The 23,934-nt window shown below is 38.3% G+C and overlaps 1 protein-coding gene across 1 annotated transcript; it reads left to right on the plus strand.

Annotated features, from left to right (window-relative positions):
* Positions 1 to 5,103: 5,103 nt before the first annotated feature.
* Positions 5,104 to 12,562, plus strand: LOC128240878 (phospholipid phosphatase 3-like). Its single transcript, XM_052957855.1, has 8 exons — positions 5,104 to 5,338; positions 6,829 to 6,896; positions 7,594 to 7,754; positions 8,284 to 8,375; positions 8,960 to 9,160; positions 9,848 to 9,905; positions 10,224 to 10,403; positions 10,856 to 12,562. The coding sequence occupies exons 2-8, from the start codon at positions 6,833 to 6,835 to the stop codon at positions 10,961 to 10,963; spliced, it is 864 nt and encodes a 287-aa protein (XP_052813815.1). The 5' UTR covers positions 5,104 to 5,338; positions 6,829 to 6,832; the 3' UTR covers positions 10,964 to 12,562.
* The last annotated feature ends 11,372 nt before the right edge of the window (positions 12,563 to 23,934 follow it).

Genomic DNA, 23,934 nt, shown 5'->3' on the forward strand with positions numbered 1-23,934 from the left:
TACAAGCTGATGTTAACATGTTAACAACTGTGTAATGTAATGAGCTTAACACTAAATTATTAATAATAGTTTAAGTTGATTTACGAGTGATTGTCACTGTCGTATGTTACTTTGGGATTGCTCTAATTGGTATGTGATAACAAATACATTTACACGTCTTACACATGTTGAGTCGATTCCTTCTTTTTATATTTGCCACTGGGCTGTGGCAAATCGATGGCACCATTTAAAAATGCCGAACTTACATTTTTGTACTTTTTCAGGAGATACAAAAAACAATATAAAATGTCATATACAATGACATGTAGGTTCGGGTTTTTCTGCAAATTCTTCTGACCAGTAAACTCAATTTCTATTGGCTGTTAAGTCCGGTGTTTTCAGAAAAGACAGCAAACTAAAATATGTTAATAAAAAGATGAAAATCCCGAAAGAGCAAAAATTGTAGGTTCGGCTTTTTTAAATGGTGCCATCGAAATGTAATATGAAGGAAAGAGGTGTCGATCTTGTGCTTTACACTTCTGGTAAACCGTCATCACTTAATGAAATACAAACAAAACAAATTATCAATCATTATTTTTAGTATACATTAACATAAATTATTCAAACATCACTAAGATGCACTCTCACAGATTGAACGTTTTAACACTTTATTTATTTTTTTGTCTTCGAACGAGCCAATTTTTGCGAAAATGCATAGAAACCAGTTATGCTGACAAAACAAAAATAGATGTTTTATGCATTTTTTTTAAACAATTAGAAACGGACATAGTTAAGGCAAAAGCGTCTCCACGTGAAACGAGTTCAGTATCCGAAAAAGTGTGCAAAGTATTTAAAAATCAAATGCTGTCTTGCATTGCCCTTCTATTCCCGGAGGAAACAACGCCGAAATATCCGTTTCCAATCAACAATTAAACCAAGCTCAAATCCTACTGTGGTGAAATTTTCAAGCCTTCGAACACTAATTTAAACCACCGTGACAACCCCCTTTGATTTAAACCACCGTGACAACCCCCTTTGATTTAAACCACCGTGACAACCCCCTTTGATTTAAACCACCGTGACAACCCCCTTTGATTTAAACCACCGTGACAACCCCCTTTGATTTAAACCACCGTGACAACCCCCTTTGATTTAAACCACCGTGACAACCCCCTTTAATTTAAACCACCGTGACAACCCCCTTTGATTTAAACCACCGTGACAACCCCCTTTAATTTAAACCACCGTGACAACCCCCTTTGATTTAAACCACCGTGACAACCCCCTTTGATTTAAACCGCCGTGACAACCCCCTTTGATTTAAACCGCCGTGACAACCCCCTTTAATTTAAACCACCGTGACAACCCCCTTTAATTTAAACCACCGTGACAACCCCCTTTGATTTAAACCACCGTGACAACCCCCTTTGATTTAAACCACCGTGACAACCCCCTTTAATTTAAACCACCGTGACAACCCCCTTTAATTTAAACCACCGTGACAACCCCCTTTGATTTAAACCACCGTGACAACCCCCTTTGATTTAAACCACCGTGACAACCCCCTTTGATTTAAACTGCCGGTTTACCACGGCCGAATATCTTTCAGTTTTTACCGATATTTCTTGTTTGTGATTACGGCGGAATAAATAGTCGAATAATAACGAGATAATACATACAAGTTTGATAAGAATAAGTTGTCTTCGATTCTACGATTACTTTAATTATTTCATCTATACTATTTTACATACATACGATATTTGGATATCACTACTTTCTATAAAGGAATGCAATCCACGTTGTTTTGACAACCATCAGAAAGTGACGCCATGTTTGTGCATTCGAGGTGGCGTTACGTTATACACTCGCCATGTTTGTGAATTCGAGGTGGCGTTACGTTGTATACCCGCCATGTTTGTGCATTCGAGGTGGCGTTACGTTGTACACTCGCCATGTTTGTGCATTCGAGGTAGCGTTACGTTGTACACTCACCATGTTTGTGCATTCGAGGTGGCGTTACGTTGTACACTCGCCATGTTTGTGCATTCGAGGTGGCGTTACGTTGTACATCCGCCATGTTTGTGCATTCGAGGTGGCGTTACGTTGTACACTCGCCATGTTTGTGCATTCGAGGTGGCGTTACGTTGTACACTCGCCATGTTTGTGCATTCGAGGTGGCGTTACGTTGTACACCCGCCATGTTTGTGCATTCGAGGTGACGTTACGGTGTTGACTCGCCATGTTTGTGCATTCTTGCATTTAATTCTATTAATAAATCTAACTTTCAAAGTCGTTATATGTGTCGAAAAATGCATAGCTTCGACAATTTTACCATATCATTCTCATGTACATGCTCTCGATTGAATTTTTTCTGCAAAGTTATGTATCAAATGACGGGGAAATCGCCCAAAACAATCACACTTTCATATCGAGGAAAACTTTATCAAAACAATGGTCACGTGATGGGCAACCGCGGAGGTTTCAATACAGCGTTTCAATGGGCGCTGATTTTATCAAGTATGTTTAAGGGTGGGTACGTTTATGTATGCCTTAAATGTCAAATATTCCAATAAAATGGCAATTTAAAGAGAAAAGAATTATGTCTAAAATTATATAATCACGCAAGTTTGCAATACAAGTGTTATTCCTTATTTTTTTAGCGTTTTGATCTTAACATATCCGTGTTGTTATCTAAACAGATGACAGTGTGCTTGTTAGATGAGGAAGTCATATTTGCATCTTCCTTTCCATCTTTTACAAACCCGGACATTAAGTCAAATTAAAATGTACCACGATTATAAATAAATCATTTGAAATATACAGCGCGTGTCCTTGTACTTCTTCTCCATATCACATTAATAAATGGCTTATTCGGTTTCATGTTCACAGAGGGACAATAACTAATCTGTGTCATGTCTGTTATTAACATTTTTTATGGAACGGTTATATCGATTTGATAGCAACAACGCGCATTTAAACTCGTATTTTCATGTATATACAAACTTCAGATTTAAGCGGTGGAAGGTAGGGGTTGCATATGACCCTCCACACCTATATATGACCCTCCACACCTATATATGACCCCCACACCTATATATGACCCTCCACACCTATATATGACCCTCCACACCTATATATGACCCCCACACCTATATATGACCCCCACACATATATATGACCCCCACACCTATATATGACCCTCCACACCTATATATGACTTCCCACACCTATATATGACTTCCCACACCTATATATGACCCCCACACCTATATATGACCCCCCACATCTATATATGACCCCCACACCTATATATGACCCCCACACCTATATATGACCCCCACACCTATATATGACCCCCACACCTATATATGACCCCCCCACACCTATATATGACCCCACACCTATATATGACCCCCCACACCTATATATGACCCTCCACACCTATATATGACCCCCCACACCTATATATGACCCTCCACACCTATATATGACCCTCCACACCTATATATGACCCCCACACATATATATGACCCCCACTACTATATATGACCCTCCACACCTATATATGACTTCCCACACCTATATATGACTTCCCACACCTATATATGACCCCCACACCTATATATGACCCCCCACATCTATATATGACCCCCCACACCTATATATGACCCCCACACCTATATATGACCCCCACACCTATATATGACCCCAACACCTATATATGACCCCCCCACACCTATATATGACCCCACACCTATATATGACCCCCCACACCTATATATGACCCTCCACACCTATATATGACCCCCCACACCTATATATGACCCTCCACACCTATATATGACCCTCCACACCTATATATGACCCCCACACCTATATATGACCCTCCACACCTATATATGACCCCCCACACCTATATATGACCCTCCACACCTATATATGACCCCCACACCTATATATGACCCCCTTATATATGACCTTACCCCCATCCTTATGTATAACGCCAATGAGGTAGTATTCGCTAAGTCTGCCCATTCTTAATCATTAAAATGTTACGTCATGACATCTGACTAGTATGTATATCTTTGTCTGTTAAATAAATATATAATATTATACACATACACGAGTCTTTAGAAAATAATAATTAACAAGGTTATCGTTGGAAACGGTGTATGGTTCTCGGAGTTCTATAACACACAGTACAGAAATTGAAAGGTCCATCACTCGGTCAAAAATCATCGCACTGAAACGCGCTGATAATATGCCGAATCTCTTCTTAGTAAAACTTCCCATAAACTTCCGTGAACTCAATGCGATTGTTGCTGAGAAATAGCAAGGACACGTATGAAAATATCACACTTAATGTATACAGCTACTAGAAGAGCCATAACTCTGTGAGAAAGATGCTGATTATTTTTCATCTCTCAAGTATAATGCTTCCCATAAAATGACCCCACACATCATACTATATCAAAAATTAAAAGGGCCACTGTTATGTAAAGAATCACGGAGCCGGAACGTCCCATATCGTTTCGTTAAATAAACGCCGGTGGTTGCTGATAAATAGCCAGGACACTTATACAAAGACGGAAGAAACAACACACGGGCACACGGGACAGGCGAACGAAAGCATGCACAGATGGACAGACACACGGACAGACGGTACAGATGGCCGTACACACAGACGGTTACGACAAACGGACGGAAACACTGACAGAGGAGACGGACGGACGGGCGGACACATGTAGAAACTGAACAGACGAAAAAGCGAGCAGACGGACGGACACAACGACGTACGGTACAGACGGAAAGACACACAAACGAAGCGGTGTCCATATGCTCTCCCGTAAATTTCGGGGAGCATTATAAATGTGTATGAAAGAAGAAGTATGAAAAACTATTAACTATTAATATATTATTATTTTTTTTTTTATTTTTTTTTGGGGGGGGGGTGCGATATTAAAGAGAGCATTCTTGGTCGAACAAGACTATAAACATATTGGCATATAGACTTATGAAGGGAAAATCATAATTATAAAGTACTTTAACAGCGATTAAATGTATGAACATAAAAGCTGGCGAACTACTTTGTGTTTAGCGAAGCGGGTAGAGTTTTATCTAAATTTCATATTTAAACATCCGTCTGACTTGGTTTCTCTGATTATATCAATATTGTTCTGTTTGAAAATATGTTAAATACGACGTGTTTGTAAAGTTAGGCAGCTTTAGAAAGGTCACTACTAAGTTGTGTTATGGTTGTAGAGCAAGTGCTAAACAAGCAAGGTATTGGTGTGAATTATCGCATTGATGTTTATTAAACCCTGCATATTTGTGATGTAAGATTTACCACACAGTATAGGTAAGATATCCTTTTAGGTTTTCAATTGTAAACTTTTCAATTTCTTTCAAAAGATGGTGTTTAAGAGGTGAAGGTAGGCGTATTTAGTAGAAGGTATTTAATGTCCTGCTGTGTCATGTATATGTCTTAAAATTTAAATTGAATAACAAAATCAAACAAGTTATAAATTACGTAGCCTAAGAGCCAATTCGAATGTGTTAACTCAAGTATGGTTAACGATAATGAAATCAAGTCAATCATTTTTAATATAAAGAAACATGTACTCATCTTTCCTAAAGCGTTAAAGTTGCACTCTCACATATTGAATGTTTTGACAACTTTTTTTATTTTTTGTCTTGGAACGTGCCAAAATTTGCGAAAATCCATGGACACCAGTTTTATAAGACTGCTGACAAAAAATAGATCGCAGATTTTTTTTATTTAAATTCAAAAACTGATGTTTTATGCATTATACATAAGTATCGGTTTAAGCCATAAGTCATTAATTTTCGAACGGAAATATGAATATCTGCGATCTGATCTTTTGTCAGCAGTCCTATAACACTGGTTTGCAGATAGTTACGCAAACTTTTGCTCATTCCAATGTAAACAATAAAAAAGTTGTCAAAACGGTAATTCTGTGAGAGTGCAGCTTTAATAAACAGAAAGAAGCAGTCATAGATGTCGTGACTTAAATTCCAATCTAAATATGACTTAATATTTGATGGAATTCAAATTCTTCGATAAAGCAAACACACCAAACATCCCTTCCTTGCTTTCTCCATCCCCTTCCCCTTTGCGTACCGAATATTCCTTCATTTTCTACCCAAAACGGGCGTAAAGGAATATATTTCAAGGGTGTACCGAATCATTCAAAAACTTAGCAATATTAAATAATGTTCAACATCGACAATAAATCTGTAAACTAAGGTTATCACCATGTCAATTATTTGTGGAACAAGGACGGTATTCCAATATTACTAGAAGTAGGCGAAAATGTATTTTGTGTGGGAAGAATGACATTGAAGATAAATACCACTTTGTTTTAATTTGCCCTACATAAAGACAAATTCGTGAAAATATTTTCAAGTGATTTATTGGAGAAGAGCCAGTATGTTTGCTAAACACAGATAAAAAGCTATTTGTTACATAACATAGGGATTTATATAACAGCGGGCAAATAAAATAAGAAATTATGAAATCATTATTCATGTGTATAATATATAATTGTTATATAAACACATTCATATACAATTGTATTCGTTTAAATGCGATGATTTGTTCTATTACTTATGTTTCAGAATAATATGTCATTTACGTGTATGCTTGTAAATATTTTGAACTTGAGAATAAGGTGCACATAATTACTTCAAAATAATATTCATGTCATGTTATGTTATGTAATCTTATGTAATCTTATGTTATCTTTTTATGTTTAGCAAAAATGGGCTTTCAGCCTCCAATTTAGAAATTTCCGAGAAATTTAAGTTTGATTTCCCTTTTTGTTTTAGCAACATGGTAACTGGCAGTGTAGCTAGTATTGCGGTCGTGATCGTCGAGATAGCTCTACTGTTATGTAGTGAGTACAATTTGTAATGTTTTAAACCAACGAGCCATATTCCATGAACGATAAAGTACAATATCATTAATTGTTGCACCAGTCAATTGTTACCATGCCCCCCCCCCCCCCAGGTCCGGGGGTATACCGGGGGAAATGGGCCGTATTGAAACCTTTCAGGTTTCCCCGAAGTGCCGGTGGTTTGGTTATCGCGCCAAAATAGAGGAGAATGGTCCTTACCTTGGGTCCCTGGGGTGCGGGTGCAGATGGCGGGGATTTTACCAGCAGCTCGTCCCCGCAAGACGGGGATTTTACTTACGGCTGGACCGAAAGTCAAAGTCTCTGCTATTCCTCGGACCTGGAGGGGGGCGGGGGGTCATGGTTACAATTGACTGGTGCAACATCATCACGATCTGCTAATATGTCAACAAGCAGACAACCATGACAACAGGTGCTGCTATATATATACGTTGGTTCAAGCCTCGGAGCGAAAATTGATGAATCATATAATTTGACAATAAAACTGTCCATATCACTAAAGCACATGTCTAAATCAAGCGTTAATTTTACAAACGCATGTGGATTTGGACTTAATCATAAATCTGTAAAACTTACACTATGCCTTAGGTCATCCATGATAACGCTGTGAAGAACAAAGAATGACTTGGTTTGTGGATTGATAACTATACAAATTATACTATTCTGTTATGTATTGCAGTATCTGCGGTGACCCTCTTGCTGTCTTTTAACATGACGGGGCTGGGACCAACTCGCCGGGGATTTTTCTGTGATGATGAATCTATTTCCTACCCCTACAGGACGGATACAGTCAGCGATTCCGTGCTTATAGCCTGCTTTATAGGAGTCCCTGTTATTATTGTAAGGACGAGTGCTTATGTGATTTGACATGTAGGGACTTAAAGCTGCAATCTCACAGATTGAACGTTTTGACAACTTTTTGATTTGTTGTCTTGGAACAAGCCAATTTATGCGAAAATGCATGGATACCAGTGATACAAGACTGCTGACAAAAATCAGATCCGAGATTTTCATTTTTAAGTTCAAGAATTGATATTTTATGCATTTTTCTTAACTGTTTAGTATCTCTTTAGCCATAAAATTTTTGAATTAAAATATGAAAATCTGCGATCTGATCTTTTGTCAGCAGTGTTATATCTTTGGTTTGCAGATGTTTACGCAAAAAGTGGCTCATTCCAAGACAAAGAATAAAAAAAAATGTCAAAACGGTAAATCTGTGAGAGTGCAGCTTTGAGATAACTATTGTATTATACGATACATACATGTTTATGATTCTGTGTACTTTTAAAACTAATATTTAAGTGCATTAAATCATTATCCATATCATTCTAAGGATCATATTAATTCAATGTTTATTCTTGTTTTTCAGATGGTTTTTGTCGAAACACTTCACGCATGTATTTTTCGGAGTCGAGAAGGGAAACAAATATCGTGTCAGATATTTCTCTCACATTTATACAGGTAGCCTCCCATATCCAGTATTTTAGCGCAAAATATGGACTGCAAAATTTTAATCACTAAATAAAAGGAACAGATGTCATGCGAACAAATAAACAGTGATTTGATGGTAATGAACTCCTGCTTTGGTGTCATTGATCAGTATAAAATTTAGTGACTTAATAAAAGGCATTTCGAGATTTTCTGACATTGTTAAAGTGCCGTAATTCATACTTTATTGTATGCTAGATGGTTGGTAGGACCCCTTTGATAAATCTGAAGAAAAAATAAATATTTTAGATTAAATGTCACTAAATTTTGTTAAAGTCAAATGACACCAAATCAGGAATCACTGTGAACAAATACACAACATTGTAACTTAAATTACAAATAATTTGGTATTCGAACGTATAATTTTCTAATGGCAGTACTTTTTGAATTCACCGTGATTCAGCAGTAAGCAGCAAATGATGGTTACTAAAGACAAACAAGGTACTTAAAGTATTATCATGTGCGTAATACATAGTATCAGTTTTCATACATGTATGCGTAGAAAAATAGCTAGAGTAGTGGGCCCTGCTACACATTATTATTGTGTTTTTTAACAGGGCTGTTGGTAGTTTTCTGTTCGGTCAGATGTCATCCAGTCTCGTCATGGAAACGACGAAACTGTTCGCTGGAAGATTACGCCCCAACTTCCTGTCCGTGTGTGACATTGACCTTGACCTCGTCAACTGTAGTCAAGGTCACGTGGAAATAGACGACAGCACGTGCAGAAACGATGATAAATCAATGGTCATGGATGCCAGGTTTGGATAAATTTGTGATACATAACGCACCAGTCAATGGTAACCACGGCCCCACAGGTCCGGAGGTAAACTGGGGATAGCCGGGGAAATGAGTCGTGTTTTTACTTTCCAGATGGCCCCGCAGTGCCGGGTGAATGCGGTGGTTCTGTCTTTGCGCAAAAAAATAGCGGGGAATGGGCTTTTACTAGGGCCCTGGGGTGAGGGGGCATATGGGGGGGATTTTACCAGCAGTTTGTTACCCGCAGGACGGGGATTTTGCCCGGGCTTGGCTTGACCGAAAGACAAAGTCCCCGGTATTCACCGGACCTGGGGGGGGGGGGGAGTGGTTACAATTGACTGGTGCATAAACTTAGTTTTTTTAAGGAATAATTTAAGCTCTTTTGGCTACCTTGTTTTTAAAATGAACTGCATTCTTGAATGTGTCCGCACATATTCCTTATCGAAAGGCGGATATATTGTAAATAACAAAGGAACATCCTAAATGTCTTTTATTATTACCTTTAAGCAACCCCTTCCATTATTTTTTATTAACTGCCGTTTTTTCTAAACGTACAACTGTTGGTTTAATCGTAGAGTGTTGGTTTGAGCTACGTCCCGTGCCATTGTACGTCAATAATGAAGTATGCTTCTTATAAACAATTTTAGAATAAAACACTTGCTTATTATTATTATAATTGTGTGTTGTAGGAAGTCATTTCCGTCGGGCCATGCATCTTTAGCTGTATTCACCATTGTCTTTCTTTCGGTAGGTGATATGAAATTAATCTTATAGGTTTTATTCTAACGTGCTAGTCGGCTTTCGGGTCCAAACCATTTGGAACTCCTCGGCCATTTTTATGTTGTTTTTGATAGAAATGGGCGAGGAGTGTCGAATGGATTCAAACATTTGACCAGTTATACCACACACGATTTATTTATAGACATACAATAAAGTTATTCATAAACTCTTATAAATGTTTAACTTTTACTACATACTGCGTATATTTTAATACCCTGCAGTCAAATTTGTGATTCTCATGACCATATGAAATTCAGTTGTTTTTTTTCCAAATTTCGTTTTCAGATATATCTACATGAAAGATTCATATGGGCACGAAAGGTTCGGATATTTATTCCTACAATACAGACCGGCCTTCTTATTGCCGGAGTTTATATTTGCATCTCCAGGATGTCAGATAATAGACATCACGCTGGTGACATCATAGCTGGTGCTGTTCTCGGATTGGTCTTCGCACTATTAGTGGTATGTATCCCTTGAACGGTAAACAAATAATACAGGGGAAACTGAAATGGAAAGATTGTGGAGGACAGACAAATAAACAGATGGAGCTTACACAAAGACGTACAGATAGATTGTGTAAAGGATATTAACTTGATTTATTTCAGTTCAATAATCAGGGGCGGATCCAGGATTTGACGTAAAAGGGGATTTGACTTACGGGCGTAACCTTTTGACTTTCGCCCCTCCCTTAGAACCTTCATTTTTCGGTTTAATATATATCCCTTTAAAGAGCATTTAACAAATTCTACTCCGCAATGTGTTTTGGGCGTATGTTATAACATTTTTCTCCTATAATATTAAAATAAAACAAAACAAACTTGGGCGATTAAAGGTGGGGGGCGGCAGGTTCGCCCCCGACTTGAGCTGCTTGTGAATTTGTAACTCTATAAGGATATTCGTTATATCTTTTTTAGAAACTCCTTCTGCCATGCGCAAGGGTCAGGCGTGCGCATAGACGACCACTCGACACATCCGGTAGTTTAACAACAGTGAATTCGGATATCATCGACATGAAATTCTGAAGATATTTCTTTCCATGACTATCAAAGACTATAATTGGTGATTTCTGTGTTTTAAATCAAAACAACAACGTATATCCGCCGATATTGGCAACATCCGTCACAAAAACAATGACTTGGCCAATTCGAGCTTTTGACACGTTCGATGCCATCATGGTGACATTTATCTCTGAATGAACAAAAAAACGACCGACTTTGTAATCTTAACTGTTTTCCAAAAGTCGTTCAAAGTCTTGGTGAACATGTTTCTAGCGGCAATTCGCACATGCATAGCAATATCTATAACTCTGGCTGTAATAGTTATTGAGTTGTGTCCCTTGTTTGACTTAAACACCAACAACAGACGAGTGTTGGTGTTCCCTCCGCAGCTCTCTTGTCCCCTTGTTATTCTAATACAGTGTAAGGGGAAACATAATGCTATATACATGGCAGAACAGATACAATTACAGAACGAATGTGAAATTAATGTTGTTTTTACTGTTATGGAATATTTCATAATTCAAGTTATCCCTTTAAGGATAGCTTTCGTTATTGGTATCTTGGTAATACATCTAATTAATAGTGCTCTACAACCATATCGCCAGCAATTACATGACGTAACTTAGTGCACTGTTCTGATTGGCCGCAGTGCGCGCCCCCTACAAAGCACATGGTTATTCAGGCCTCTTTTGCTCTGACTATCGTAAGAGAAAGGTCAGTCTGTGGCAGCTCTTATATTAAATTCTGATTTATTTTTCCCACCCTCCCAAAACCCCAAGCTTCGCCTACGTACATGCATATATGTTATGAATGATATTTTTTTTATTTTTTTTCGATACATGTGTTCTGCTTGCTTGCTATATATATTTTCAGTAAATTCGGAGATTGACTCGAAGTTACAAACGAAATCGTACTGCACATCGGGCTGACCACTCGGCTTTCTACCTCATGCCGAATTCCAGCTGACTGATTCCAATTCAAGATGTGCTGCTCCTATTGTGTTTCCTTTGCTACTTGCCATTACAATATTTTGATGTTGCTTTGTTCGTTTTTTGTTTTTGTTTTTTGCTTTGTATTTTTCTTCTTCTCTGGTAAGGCTCTGACGATTTAAATTTCAATCACACCTAGCAGCTGAGTATTCAGAGGGAGTAGTATACCGCTTCCTCAGCATATTCTTTTGCTCGGCGATTGGCAACTCTCAAAGAACTGTTTATGGACAATTTGTGGTATTTAAATAGATTGGTCGGATCTGGTCATAGATATACCATGACAGAACCGTTGATGTTTTATCTACTCTTCGTCCGAGCCTTGCCCATTATTTTCCAAACATAAGATAAAGACAATGAAAATGAAATAAATATTGAAAATGCTATGTTTTCCTTGATTGAAATGATGGGTAATAGGATATCCACTACGGGCTTGCCCTAGTTGCTGATCTACTTCCGATCATAAGTATACCAATAACCAGAACTATTAGTTGGGAGAAGATCACTTGATCTCACACCCTGTTATCAATAGCATTTGATGGATGAAATTGTTTTATTTGATAGAAAAGTTTGTTATATTGGTTATGTTAAAGTTGTGATGTTATTTATGTACAGCCAAATAAAACTGGTTCAGATATTTAATATTTTCTAATCTAATGAAGCTTTGTTGTTTATTAATAAAAATGTAATTTGAAAGATTAACTTGGTGCTGTAAGACGAGCATATACATGCAGTTCTACTCATAATTTACATCCTGTAAATTTCAATAAAATAAATGCAAGTTCTCAACATCGCAGCAAAGTGGAATTATAACAGTAAAATGTAAAGTGTGATGATGTTTGCGAGAGATGGCAGGTACAGGTGGCAAATGCCCGCCGTCTGAGTGATATCGATTTGTATACATGAAGGTTATTGTAATATGAAGGAAATTTTATGACATGACGCTTTTCTGACGTCCTGTATCGCGTTAAATACGGTGTGTAAACGCGTTTCCATGTGTATACACCGAACATGACGCGATGCACGTCGACGGAAAAGCGGCCTATCGTGAGTTCAAACGCACTGCGGAAATATATAATAAAACTAGAACTGAGTTTATGTTGAACCAAGGAAATTGCAATTACATCTACACGACATATCCCGAAATCTGTATATCGGAAATGCCGTCATGAATAAATCGCAGAAATGATATAATGCAATTACTTGAATATAGACATAATATCAGCAGTAAAAGGAACAAATATGACTTGGGTTGTATTTTGTGCATTTAAAGCCTTTAAAAACAGTACAATTTATGTGTGAAATAACATAAGGTTGACGTAGCCCTAAAGATGTATTATTCTGAACAGCATGTTGCAAGTAGACAAATTGAAGTTAAAAATGCACTCTTAATCTCAGATAAGATTTACCACAATTAATAATATTGTTTTAATATTCCAAAAAGGATGAATAACTGCAGAAAACAATGGTTCTTAGGAAGTTGAAAGAAATGAGCATAAAGCACTGAATTTCTACCTTATGAGAGTATAGTAGACCACGTTAAATCTTTTAGCATTCACCAATCATTCAATGTTTTTGCGCTTTCTGCTAATAAATACACGATTATATTCTTGTTATCAGTAATTAATATTTTCCATAAACGCATTATTTAGTAAGGAGTTAAAGGTTTATCAGTCAAAATTGATGTTTGTCATACATGTGTATGGATTGATTTTGAGAAAGAGTTTCACTAAATTGTCGTTAAATTTCTTTAACGAATATTTCAGTTTTGATTGTTAGCCTTTTAAGCTGTATTATTTCGAGCATAAAAAAGGTAAAACTAATTCAATTTAAATCCAATCTGTCATTCTCTGTTTCAAAGGTTTTGCTTATCACGTGAGCCCTAGGCCCTGTGTGAAGCATGTAAGTAGAATTATTTTGCTGCACATAGACGCATAACTGGTTAGAGTTTAATTTGACTCAGCCTCGTTTTGAATTTGAAGGCTGTTTGAATTTGGCTTAAAGGCCTAGTTTAAGACATGTTTGGCATGATGATCCCCGGCTGTGCATCCCGCATCCCCTGTTAAATGCACTGGTGTCACAGTAGGGGCCAATTTCTCTTTTTGTTTTGTTTATTGGATAAGGGTCATAAAGGGTTGACTATTTCTATAATAAAACTTGAACTGCACAGTAGTATACTCAATACTCAGATCTGATAGACAACACAAGGCAATAAAGATTAAGAGTAATACACAGAAGTTGTCTACTATACACAGTTGTTTTGTTTTTTTTTGGGGGGGGGGGGCACATGTGGCATTAAACATTCAAAACATTTAGAACACATGTGGCATGAAAACATTCGCAACAATTAGAACACAAGTGGCATTAAAACATTCGCAACATTTAGGACATTTACAACATTTGTTACAAAGTAGTTATGATTTGAATGTTGCTACAGTTGTGAATGTCGCATTGTTTTTAATTCTATGAATCTTACAAACGTCGTGAACTTCATTAATGTGACAAATATTTTTTGTATCGTGAATACCGCGACTGTCGTGAATGTCGCTACTGTCGTGAATGTCGCTACTGACGTGTATGTCGTGTATGTAGTGACTGACGTGTGTGTCGTGAATGTCGCTACTGTCGTGAATGTCGCTACTGACGTGTATGTCGTGTATGTAGTGACTGACGTGTGTGTCGTGAATATCGCTACTGACGTGTATGTCTTGTATGTCGCGACTGACGTGTATGTCTTGTATGTCGCGACTGACGTGTATGTCGTGTATGTCGTGGCTGACGTGTATGTCGTGAATATCGCGACTGACGTGTATGTCGTGTATGTCGTGGCTGACGTGTATGTCGTAAATATCGCGACTGACGTGTATGTCGTGTATGTCGTGACTGACGTGTATGTCGTGTATGTCGTGGCTGACGTGTATGTCGTGAATATCGCGACTGACGTGTATGTCGTGTATGTCGTGGCTGACGTGTATGTCGTGAATATCGCGACTGACGTGTATGTCGTGTATATCGCGACTGACGTGTATTTCGTGAATGTCGCTACTGACGTGGATGTCGTTAATGTCGCGACTGACGTGTTTGTCGTGAATGTCGCGACTGACGTGTATGTCGTGAATGTCGCTACTGACGTGGATGTCGTTAATGTCGCGACTGACGTGTATGTCGTGTATATCGCGACTGACGTGTATGTCGTGAATGTCGCTACTGACGTGGATGTCGTTAATGTCGCGACTGACGTGTATGTCGTGTATGTCGCGACTGACGTGTATGTCGTGAATGTCGTGACTGACGTGTATGTCGTGTATGTCGTGAATGTCGTGTATGTCGTGAATAATGTGAATGTCGTGAATAATGTGAATGTTGCATATATCATAAATGTTACAAATGTCGTAAATATTATAGAATCTGACTTTTAATAGACTTTCTTCTGTATTATGAAATGTGACGGCGAATAGGCGACTTTCTTCCGTTTTATTGAATGTGAGGAAACCGAGGATAGCCGGATAAATGGGCGGTGTTTTTACCTTTCGGCAGTGCCGGGTGAATGCGGTGGTTTGTCTTTAAATATAGCGGGGAATGGGCCTGACCTAGGGTCCCTGGGGTGCGGGACATTTCGCGAGGATTTTACCATCTGTTCGTCCCCGCAGGGCGGGGATTTTAGCCGGGGTTGGCTGGACCGAAAGTCAAAGTCCCCGCTATTCCCCGGACATGGGGGGGGCGTTTTTACAATTGACTGGTGCATTGATATGTTGCACACAAAAGGGAATATTGTTTTCAATATAAAACATGCGCAGTTCAAATTCGCCCCGCTAGGCCAGTTCTGTATTAGAACAGTATAATTCAGATTAACCGTGTTGGTACAGTGCACTCTCTCAATAAAAGTATTTAAAGTAACAAAATAGACTGTGTACGGAATAAATGCATTCTAGCCCCTGGACATGTGTACGTATAGGTGTGAATGCATGGAGCGAGAAATTATGTGGTCAGCCTTGCATGTACATTGGTCAGTTAAAGGCAGATCCGAGACAAAATGGACGTTTCAAAATGGCTGTCGTCAGAATTTCAGGTATATTGTGAGTGTTTTAAACGCATTTTGCTTGCTGATATAATGATTTGTACGATTATCCCGAACTGTTTCTACTAATGTCATGCTATCCTTTCAAATGTTGTTTGTTAAACAAATAATAAAACGATCGGATCATTCTAAAGGAACAACATTTACCTAACACCAAATAACAAATAACCACAAGTGCGTATGTTTTATAATGACATCACTTAAAAGTTTAGTATATTTGGGTGTGCGTTTGTGAGTGCATGTGTGTTTGCGTACGTGCGTGTGTGTGTGTGTGTGCGTTTGCGTGAGCGCGGGTGAGCGCGGGTGCGCGCGCGTGTGTGTGTGTATGTGCGTGTGTGTGTGCAAATATTCTCTTTCGCCAATGGGGAGACGGGAATAAGACTAAATGTTTATTTCTTCGCAAACCATTTTGTTATCTGAAAGTATGCTTGTCTAGAAAAAGTGTATATCCGAAGTTTCAATCTCTCTGTTCAGTGAGTAACGGTGAACTTTTATCTTCAGATTATGAATTGTTGCCCGACGTGGAACCGATGAACGTCCATTGCGTCACAATCGCGATACAACCTCCCCGTCTCGAACATCACCACCTACGTACTGGCACCAGGACTATACTGACCCACACCGACACCCTTTCTCCCTTCGCTCTTGCTGCCTCCGTCAACAACATCAACGAACGGTAAGTTTAGATTTGCTGAGCTTTGTGTGTTAGAATTTGTTGAACGTCAAATAATATGTTTTGCATGTTAATGTACGGAGAAAGGGGTAACCAACACAACTTGATCAACTATGTTCTCGTCAACCGCACACAACAATTGGTCGTCGAAGGGAAGTCTTCAGAAACATTTCCAGTCATAAGTGGAGTGTCGCAAGTACCATGGGCCTTTATTACTCCTTGTGTTTATTAACGACCTCGGAACATCTTGCTGATGGCATCGTCCACCGGCAGATACACACAGCGGAGGACCAATCAAGAAAATGACCTGACCAACCTGGTGGGATGAGAAAGTAAATGGGGCATGGAAATCCATCCACAGAAAAGCATTTTAACCGACTAAACCATCAGGATCTCCCTCGCCAGAAAAAAACGAATACTTACAAGTACATACTTAATGTGTCCCTCTAGCAGAAGAAACCTCAACGAAACACCATGGCGTCGACATCCGATCGAATATATCGTGGAGCAACCACGTCAACTGTATTAATAAAAAAGCTGAAAGTATATTGGCTTTCATCATAAACAGAACCGGATATCAGCGTCCACAGAATTGATGGAACCTCCACAAGTCGTTAGCTGTGACGGGGGGGGGGGGGGGGGGGGGGTACTTGTCCATGGCAGCGCCATGCAAGCCGGAGAGGTCGATCGGCCAGTCTCAATGGAGAATCATAGCTGTGTTTTCTTTTCTTCTGCCTTTTTATCTATGTCATACCCATGACCGTGTCTATTTTCTATCTATTTATATTTCTATCTATTTTTCTTTTTTTCTGCGCAGCGTTCTATCTAAGTCAAATCTGACAGTTTACGTAAAAGTAAGATTAAGATGAGCTTGAATTTAAGAAAAACACGAACATCAAATAGGCATTTTTGTTGGTTTTAGACAGGCAACAATAAAAATGCTAATAGGCGCCTGCTTCTTTCCTACTTTTTTTATCCGAACTCGAGTTAGATATATTTGTTTTGAATCCATGTACAGTAATAAATATAATATTGCAAATTGTTGCAGACATTTCCTTCAATGAGATTAATGATAATATTTAGAATGTGTTTAAATATAAAATTCACGATAGAAAAGGCAGTGTAAAAGAAGAAATAGTGTTTAATGAATGTATGTTTAACTGATGTACTACCACTTCAAATAATCTGTTTCAAACATGCTTAAGTTTAAAATATAATCTCTATATTGACATTTTAGAATAAACATCGGGTTGACGTTTCATCGTCCACGGTACCGGAAGCGTCCCTCCATCCAAGTGGAAATGAAACCACGGTACCGGAAGTGTCTCTCCTTTCCACCGGAAATGAACCACAGTACCGGAAGTGTCCCTCCATCCCACCGGAAATGAAACCTTTCCAATGAAGCTTGCTCAAGTTGACACCTCACTGAAGGCGACTATGACGTATTGGCTTGATGGCTCTACTGGACATTTGGGTGAGCATTTTGTTTGAAAGAAATTATTTAACAATCGGCCGATTGTTCAGAGCTTGGTAAAGTTATTTAATGTGCTTGAACACCGCAGTTATATTTAATACGTGAAATAGTTGATGTGCTCATGTATTACAATAAAACAAGTTCAGCTGAAACAGCTATCCGAAAGCTTGTTACAAATATCCCATACATGTTTGTCCATTAGACATCCAGTGCAATACAGATTTGAAAAAAAACTAATTAGATCAACTACGCTCTTAACTTTACAAAATTGAACAATCGGCCTATGTTTTGGTTAGTTAACAGATTATATGCAGCTATGATAAATTAGAATGATTGTTTATACATGTAGGTCCGTGTCTTGAATTATTTTTAAGTGATGACCCTTGAAATTGCAATGTATTTTTTGCAAGGCCCATAACTGTTGGCACCTTATGTTAAGGATGACAATAAGCGACAGAACATATTTTTATTTGTACAAAGTACATCATCTTCTTAACTACCGATATAAAAACTGATTCGGAACTCCGCGGCCGTTTTCAAATGTTTTGTTTTAAATCAGACCCAAGGTTACCTTAAATGTTCTAAATGTCCTTGTTGAAAGTCAAAAAATCTGTTATGTCTTTTAGTTATGACAAAAAGTATACTGGTAAAATATATGCACTATTCGGATGGACGAATTCCATGAGCGTATCATTTATAAATGAAAAAGACAAAAATGTTTAATGTTTATTTTCAAATCAATTAATATTCAGTGATCAAACAAGTCAATTAACAATTTGAAGACATACACGAAATTCAAAAGGTGTTTTCTGTTTGTTATACAATCTTATAGTGGAAATGTAAACAGGCAGATCAGGAAAGGCTTATAAAATGAGAAACAAAACAAGAAATAATTTAAAAAAATTATAACTATATTTGTTTTTAAGATGCACTCTTACTCCCACATAAGATTTGCCACCATTATTTATATTGTTTAAATAATTCAAAGGGATGAATAAATGTCGAAAACAATGGTTTTTATTATGGATACCGAGTCTGATTTGAAAGAAATTATCACAAAACACTGTATTTCTTCCTTCTGAGACTTAAGTAGATCACAGTAAACTTTTAGCATTAACCAATCATTTAATATTTTTGCGCTTTCTGCTATTAAATACACGGTAACAACCTGGTTTTTAGTAATTTGTAGTTTCAATAAATGCACTATTTAGTAAATAGTTATAGGTTTATCAGTCAAATTGATGTTTGTTATACATGTGTATGTATTGATTTTGATTAAGAATGTCACTTTAAAGAATATATCTGATAATGTAATTAATTAGATGATTTCCTATTGGCCCATTTATTTGACCGAAGTAAGCTGTATTTACCTGAGTCTAAAATGACCTAAATAATAAGTATCTTATTAATTAACTATAACGTACGGTACGACATTTTGGTTATAAACATTCGAAGTTTCGAGGAGAAAATACTTCTACTGCTACTACTACTACTACTACTACTACTTCTTCTTCCTCTACCACTACTACCACCACCATCACCACCACCACCACCACCACCACCGCCACCACTTCTACTACTACTACTACTACTACTACTACTACTACTACTACTACTACTACTACTACTACTACTTCTTCTTCCTCTACCACTACTACCACCACCACCACCACCACCACCACCACCACCACCACCACCACTACTACTACTACTACTACTACTACTACTACTACTACTACTACTACTTCTACTACTACTACTACAACTACTACAACAACGATTACCACCACCACGACTACCAAGAATTACAAACTTGTTTGTTTCCAGGTATTTCTTTTGGGTGTTGCTAGGATTTAATATTGTGTTGGGCTATGCCGAACTATTTCCATTGAGTTTTTGCTTTTCTTTCAATTGCTGGTTGTGAAACAAATCGTTCAGGACATCGGATAAATAAAAAGATACCACCTAAACAGTTAAATAGCGAAGCATTTACAAGAATGTCAGCTTATTATACAAATTTGAAATTAGAAATCAATAATTGTGTGGGAGAAAAATATAATAATAAAGATATAGAATTTTAGAATCACACGAATTACAAACAGGCCTTTTCTGATGGTTTAAGAAATGTATAAAGAAAAAAATAATTACAATTGTTTAACTTTTTATTGAACAAGTGACTGCATCAGTTCAATGGTTCATCACTTTCAGCGTTTATAGTACCGGAATTGTCCAATCATTCAACCGGAAGTGATGCCCCATGCAGTGGAGTTGGCTAGGTGAACAGATGGGTGTTGGTGACAACTCACTGATGATGACTGGGCTGTACCAGGTGAGCAGTGTATCATCGATGAGGTTAAACAAACGTTTAAAATATTCACATAGAATTTGAACATTGTTTTAAACTTCCATTCATCATGGTCTGTACTTTTGCATCTGTTGTTTTAAGAATTCTCCTGTAATTTGGATGTGTTGAGTTTTGTCTTTGGGTGAATATAGGAGCCCGTGTCACAATTATCGCGTTTTATTGAATGTATTTTATGTAGCATTTTTGAAAAGGAAAATACTTACGCTGTACATGTATTTAATCAGTCGACAAACACACGTGTAACTTGTTTGGACATCTTTACACTGCATGTACACATTCTTAGGTCCTAAACACGTTTTTCTATAAGCTGGGTCTTATCTTAATTACAATGTCTACATGAATAGCAAGGGCTTTTAAAATGATTGAAATTTGACCCTAATTCTTCTAAAAAATATTTGATTGTAAATTATATTTGTTTAAACTATAGCAAGAAGGGACTGCATTGTTCAATGGTACAGCGGCAATGGTACGGAAGTGACCAACCATCCAACCGGAAGATATACCTCTAGGATAGGAGTTAGCTGAGAGGGTAACAACTCAGTAAAGACGCAATAACCTGATGGCTGTACCTGTCAAGGTTAGCATGGTGTAATTGATTGTGCTTATTGTTTTTTGTGATGATGATGATGATGATGATTACCATAGCTATAAATGTAACTTAAATGTTTCAAGTTGGAAGGTCGTGCCTTATTAAACTATCCTGTGCTTAGCCTTATTACCCTTAAAGATAATTAATAAAAACTTTGTGCACATGTTATCAATGACAATGTCCTGTAGCGTAACCGCATAGTTGCACGATTACCGCCCTTTGTTATAAATTAGCCATTTGCGCTTACAAAGTTAAATGTCTGGCGGTGTATTTCAAAGGTTAGTTTTACATTTTAGACTTATTTATTCCATACAACTATTTTATTAGCGACAATAATAATTAAAGAAATCATGTTAAACATTATTAATTAACCGGGAGTTGTTTTCATAAAGAGTATAAGTAAAAATAAAGCTGTCTCCCTTCATGTTTTCGCAAAGTGGAATATACCCATTTTACCCATCTTAATAATGAGCTCGTCCGCCCGGTGAGTATATAAGTGCGTCGCTCACCTGAAGGATTCATTCTGTGTTTGACCGCCGTCGAGGTAACTTCAAACAGTAAACCGGAAATAGTCTTTTGAAGGCAAATAATTAGAGTCTTGACCTTCTGGTTGTTTATTATTGAACACAGAGCATTGCGATCTGTGGGATAAAAAGGCACTAGGAACTTGACATCTATAGGGTTATCTAGCGTTCCAGTTCAAGTAGCCAGATACATAGAGCATTGCGATCTAGTCTGGTGAACGGAGCTGGTGGCTAGAAACTCTAATAAGCCTCATACCTGACAACTGCGTTAGCCACAGAGCATTGCGATCTGCGCGCTGACAAAGGTTAAGGTATTTTGCATCGCCAATACAAGCTCCCGTAAGAGAAAGCCATTCATCATTAAAGTGACTGAACTTTATATAAACCAATGCATAATCTTTGAACCCTGATTATTTGGTTGATTATGTTTTAACTCACCAATCATTTTTCGAATCATTTGTTTTAATCATAAGGCAAAGTAGCCTGAGGAAAATTTATATAAGAGCGATCCATATAGGCTCTACGACACCGATTGAACATACAGCCGGCACGTTACAAAATTTGGCGCCCAACGTGGGGCAACATTAAATATGGATCGAACTTCATCACAGCCAGACCTATATGAAGAACGAGAGATGATGGCCAGAGAAATCGAACATTTAAAGCGGGAGGTGCACATTCTACAACTAGAGAAAGAAATAGCGATGGCACAACGGGACTTGGATTTATCCAGTAGCAGACTTGTGACTTCCACGCCTAAGCCAGGGGTTCACACGCGATGTGATGTAGGCATACAAACACCTGCTAGGACCGATTTTGTCACGGAGAGGCGACGGTTAAAAAGTGAGCCTGGGACCGACGAAGCTGGGATCGGTACTGTTTGTGGTGGTCTGAAACCACAAGCAATTGAGACTTGTCAGAGCCAGACAAGTAAGCCATTAAGGGCTGGAGGCTCAGCAGATAGTGACAAACGAACCGTCATGAAGCCGGCTACGTTTGATGGAAATGGTGCCTGGGCTGATTATAAGGCACATTTTGAAGCTTGTGCTATGTTAAATGACTGGGATGATACCCAAAAGGGTCTTTATTTGTCAGTGTCATTGCGAGGACAGGCACAAGGTGTTTATGGCAATTTGGCCACGAAAACAACTAATTACACGGAATTAGATCAAGCCCTTGAGAGGTTCGCTCCTCCGAACCAGACTGAATTATATAGAGTTCAGTTAAAGGACAGGCGACAGAGAGCTACAGAGCCGATTACTGAGCTAGGGCAAGATATTCGTCGCCTGACGAACCTTGCATATCCAAACGCACCCGTAGACGTGCGCGAGACATTGGCAAAAGAGCAGTTTGTGGATGCTCTGGTGAATTCGGATATGCGATTGAAGATAAAACAGGCTAGGCCTGTGAATTTAAATGACGCAGTGTGTCATGCTGTAGAGCTGGATGCTTTCTACAGAGCAGAAAGAAAGAGCAAGGGAATGGTGTGCCTTGCCGCAAACGAAAGTCCGACGATAGCGTATGAGGTAAAGGAACTTATGAAGAAAATGCAGGAAATGCAATGCACTATTGATAAGTTATCAAAGGAAATGTGTAGTCCGTCACATTCACAGATGAATTACGGCTGGAGTGGAAACGTCCGTAACCGTAAATGGGGTCTTAACAGGGACAACGGAAAAAGATGTTTTGAATGTGGGTCAAAGTACCATTTGAGAAGGAATTGTTCCAAACTAAAAGCTTCTCAATCCCATGCGAATACGGGTGAGCGTACATGTAAGAGAAAAGAGCCTTTATGGACAAAAGATTATGTTCTGTCGATATTCAGTTGGACAACGGCGAAAACTAAGACAACTGAGAAAAGGGATAAGGACATGGGATGGATAAAAAGGGCCGGAAGAACCTGTGAGAGTTGTACAAAAGTGTTCAAGAGAAGAGCATATATGCTAAAACACGTGCGAAAAGTACATCGTGGGAAGGATAGTGAAGTTCAATGGGAAACAGATCGGTCGCTAGAAAGTAAACCAAATGTGTTCATGGAGGACGAAAAAGAGCCAAAGAGCACACTGGAAGAGACAGCAGTCGGTATTGAGAAGCAGAAAGCAAGTGTGCCTACAGCGGAAAATAGAAAGGGCATTGAAATGGTGAAGTTTGTAGCGAAGAAAGGGAAGTCGAACATTCAGAAGATAGAGAAGACCAACGTTATCTTCAAAGGCAGAATCTTCGGGAAACAAACGTTCCAGCCAGTGTTTGCTTCCAAGAGGAAGTGCAACGACGTACCTTCCAACTCTACGCTAAAGAAGTTCTGT

The sequence above is a fragment of the Mya arenaria genome, chromosome 7 (assembly GCF_026914265.1).
Source record: "Mya arenaria isolate MELC-2E11 chromosome 7, ASM2691426v1".
Classification (NCBI taxonomy): Eukaryota; Metazoa; Mollusca; class Bivalvia; order Myida; family Myidae; genus Mya; species Mya arenaria.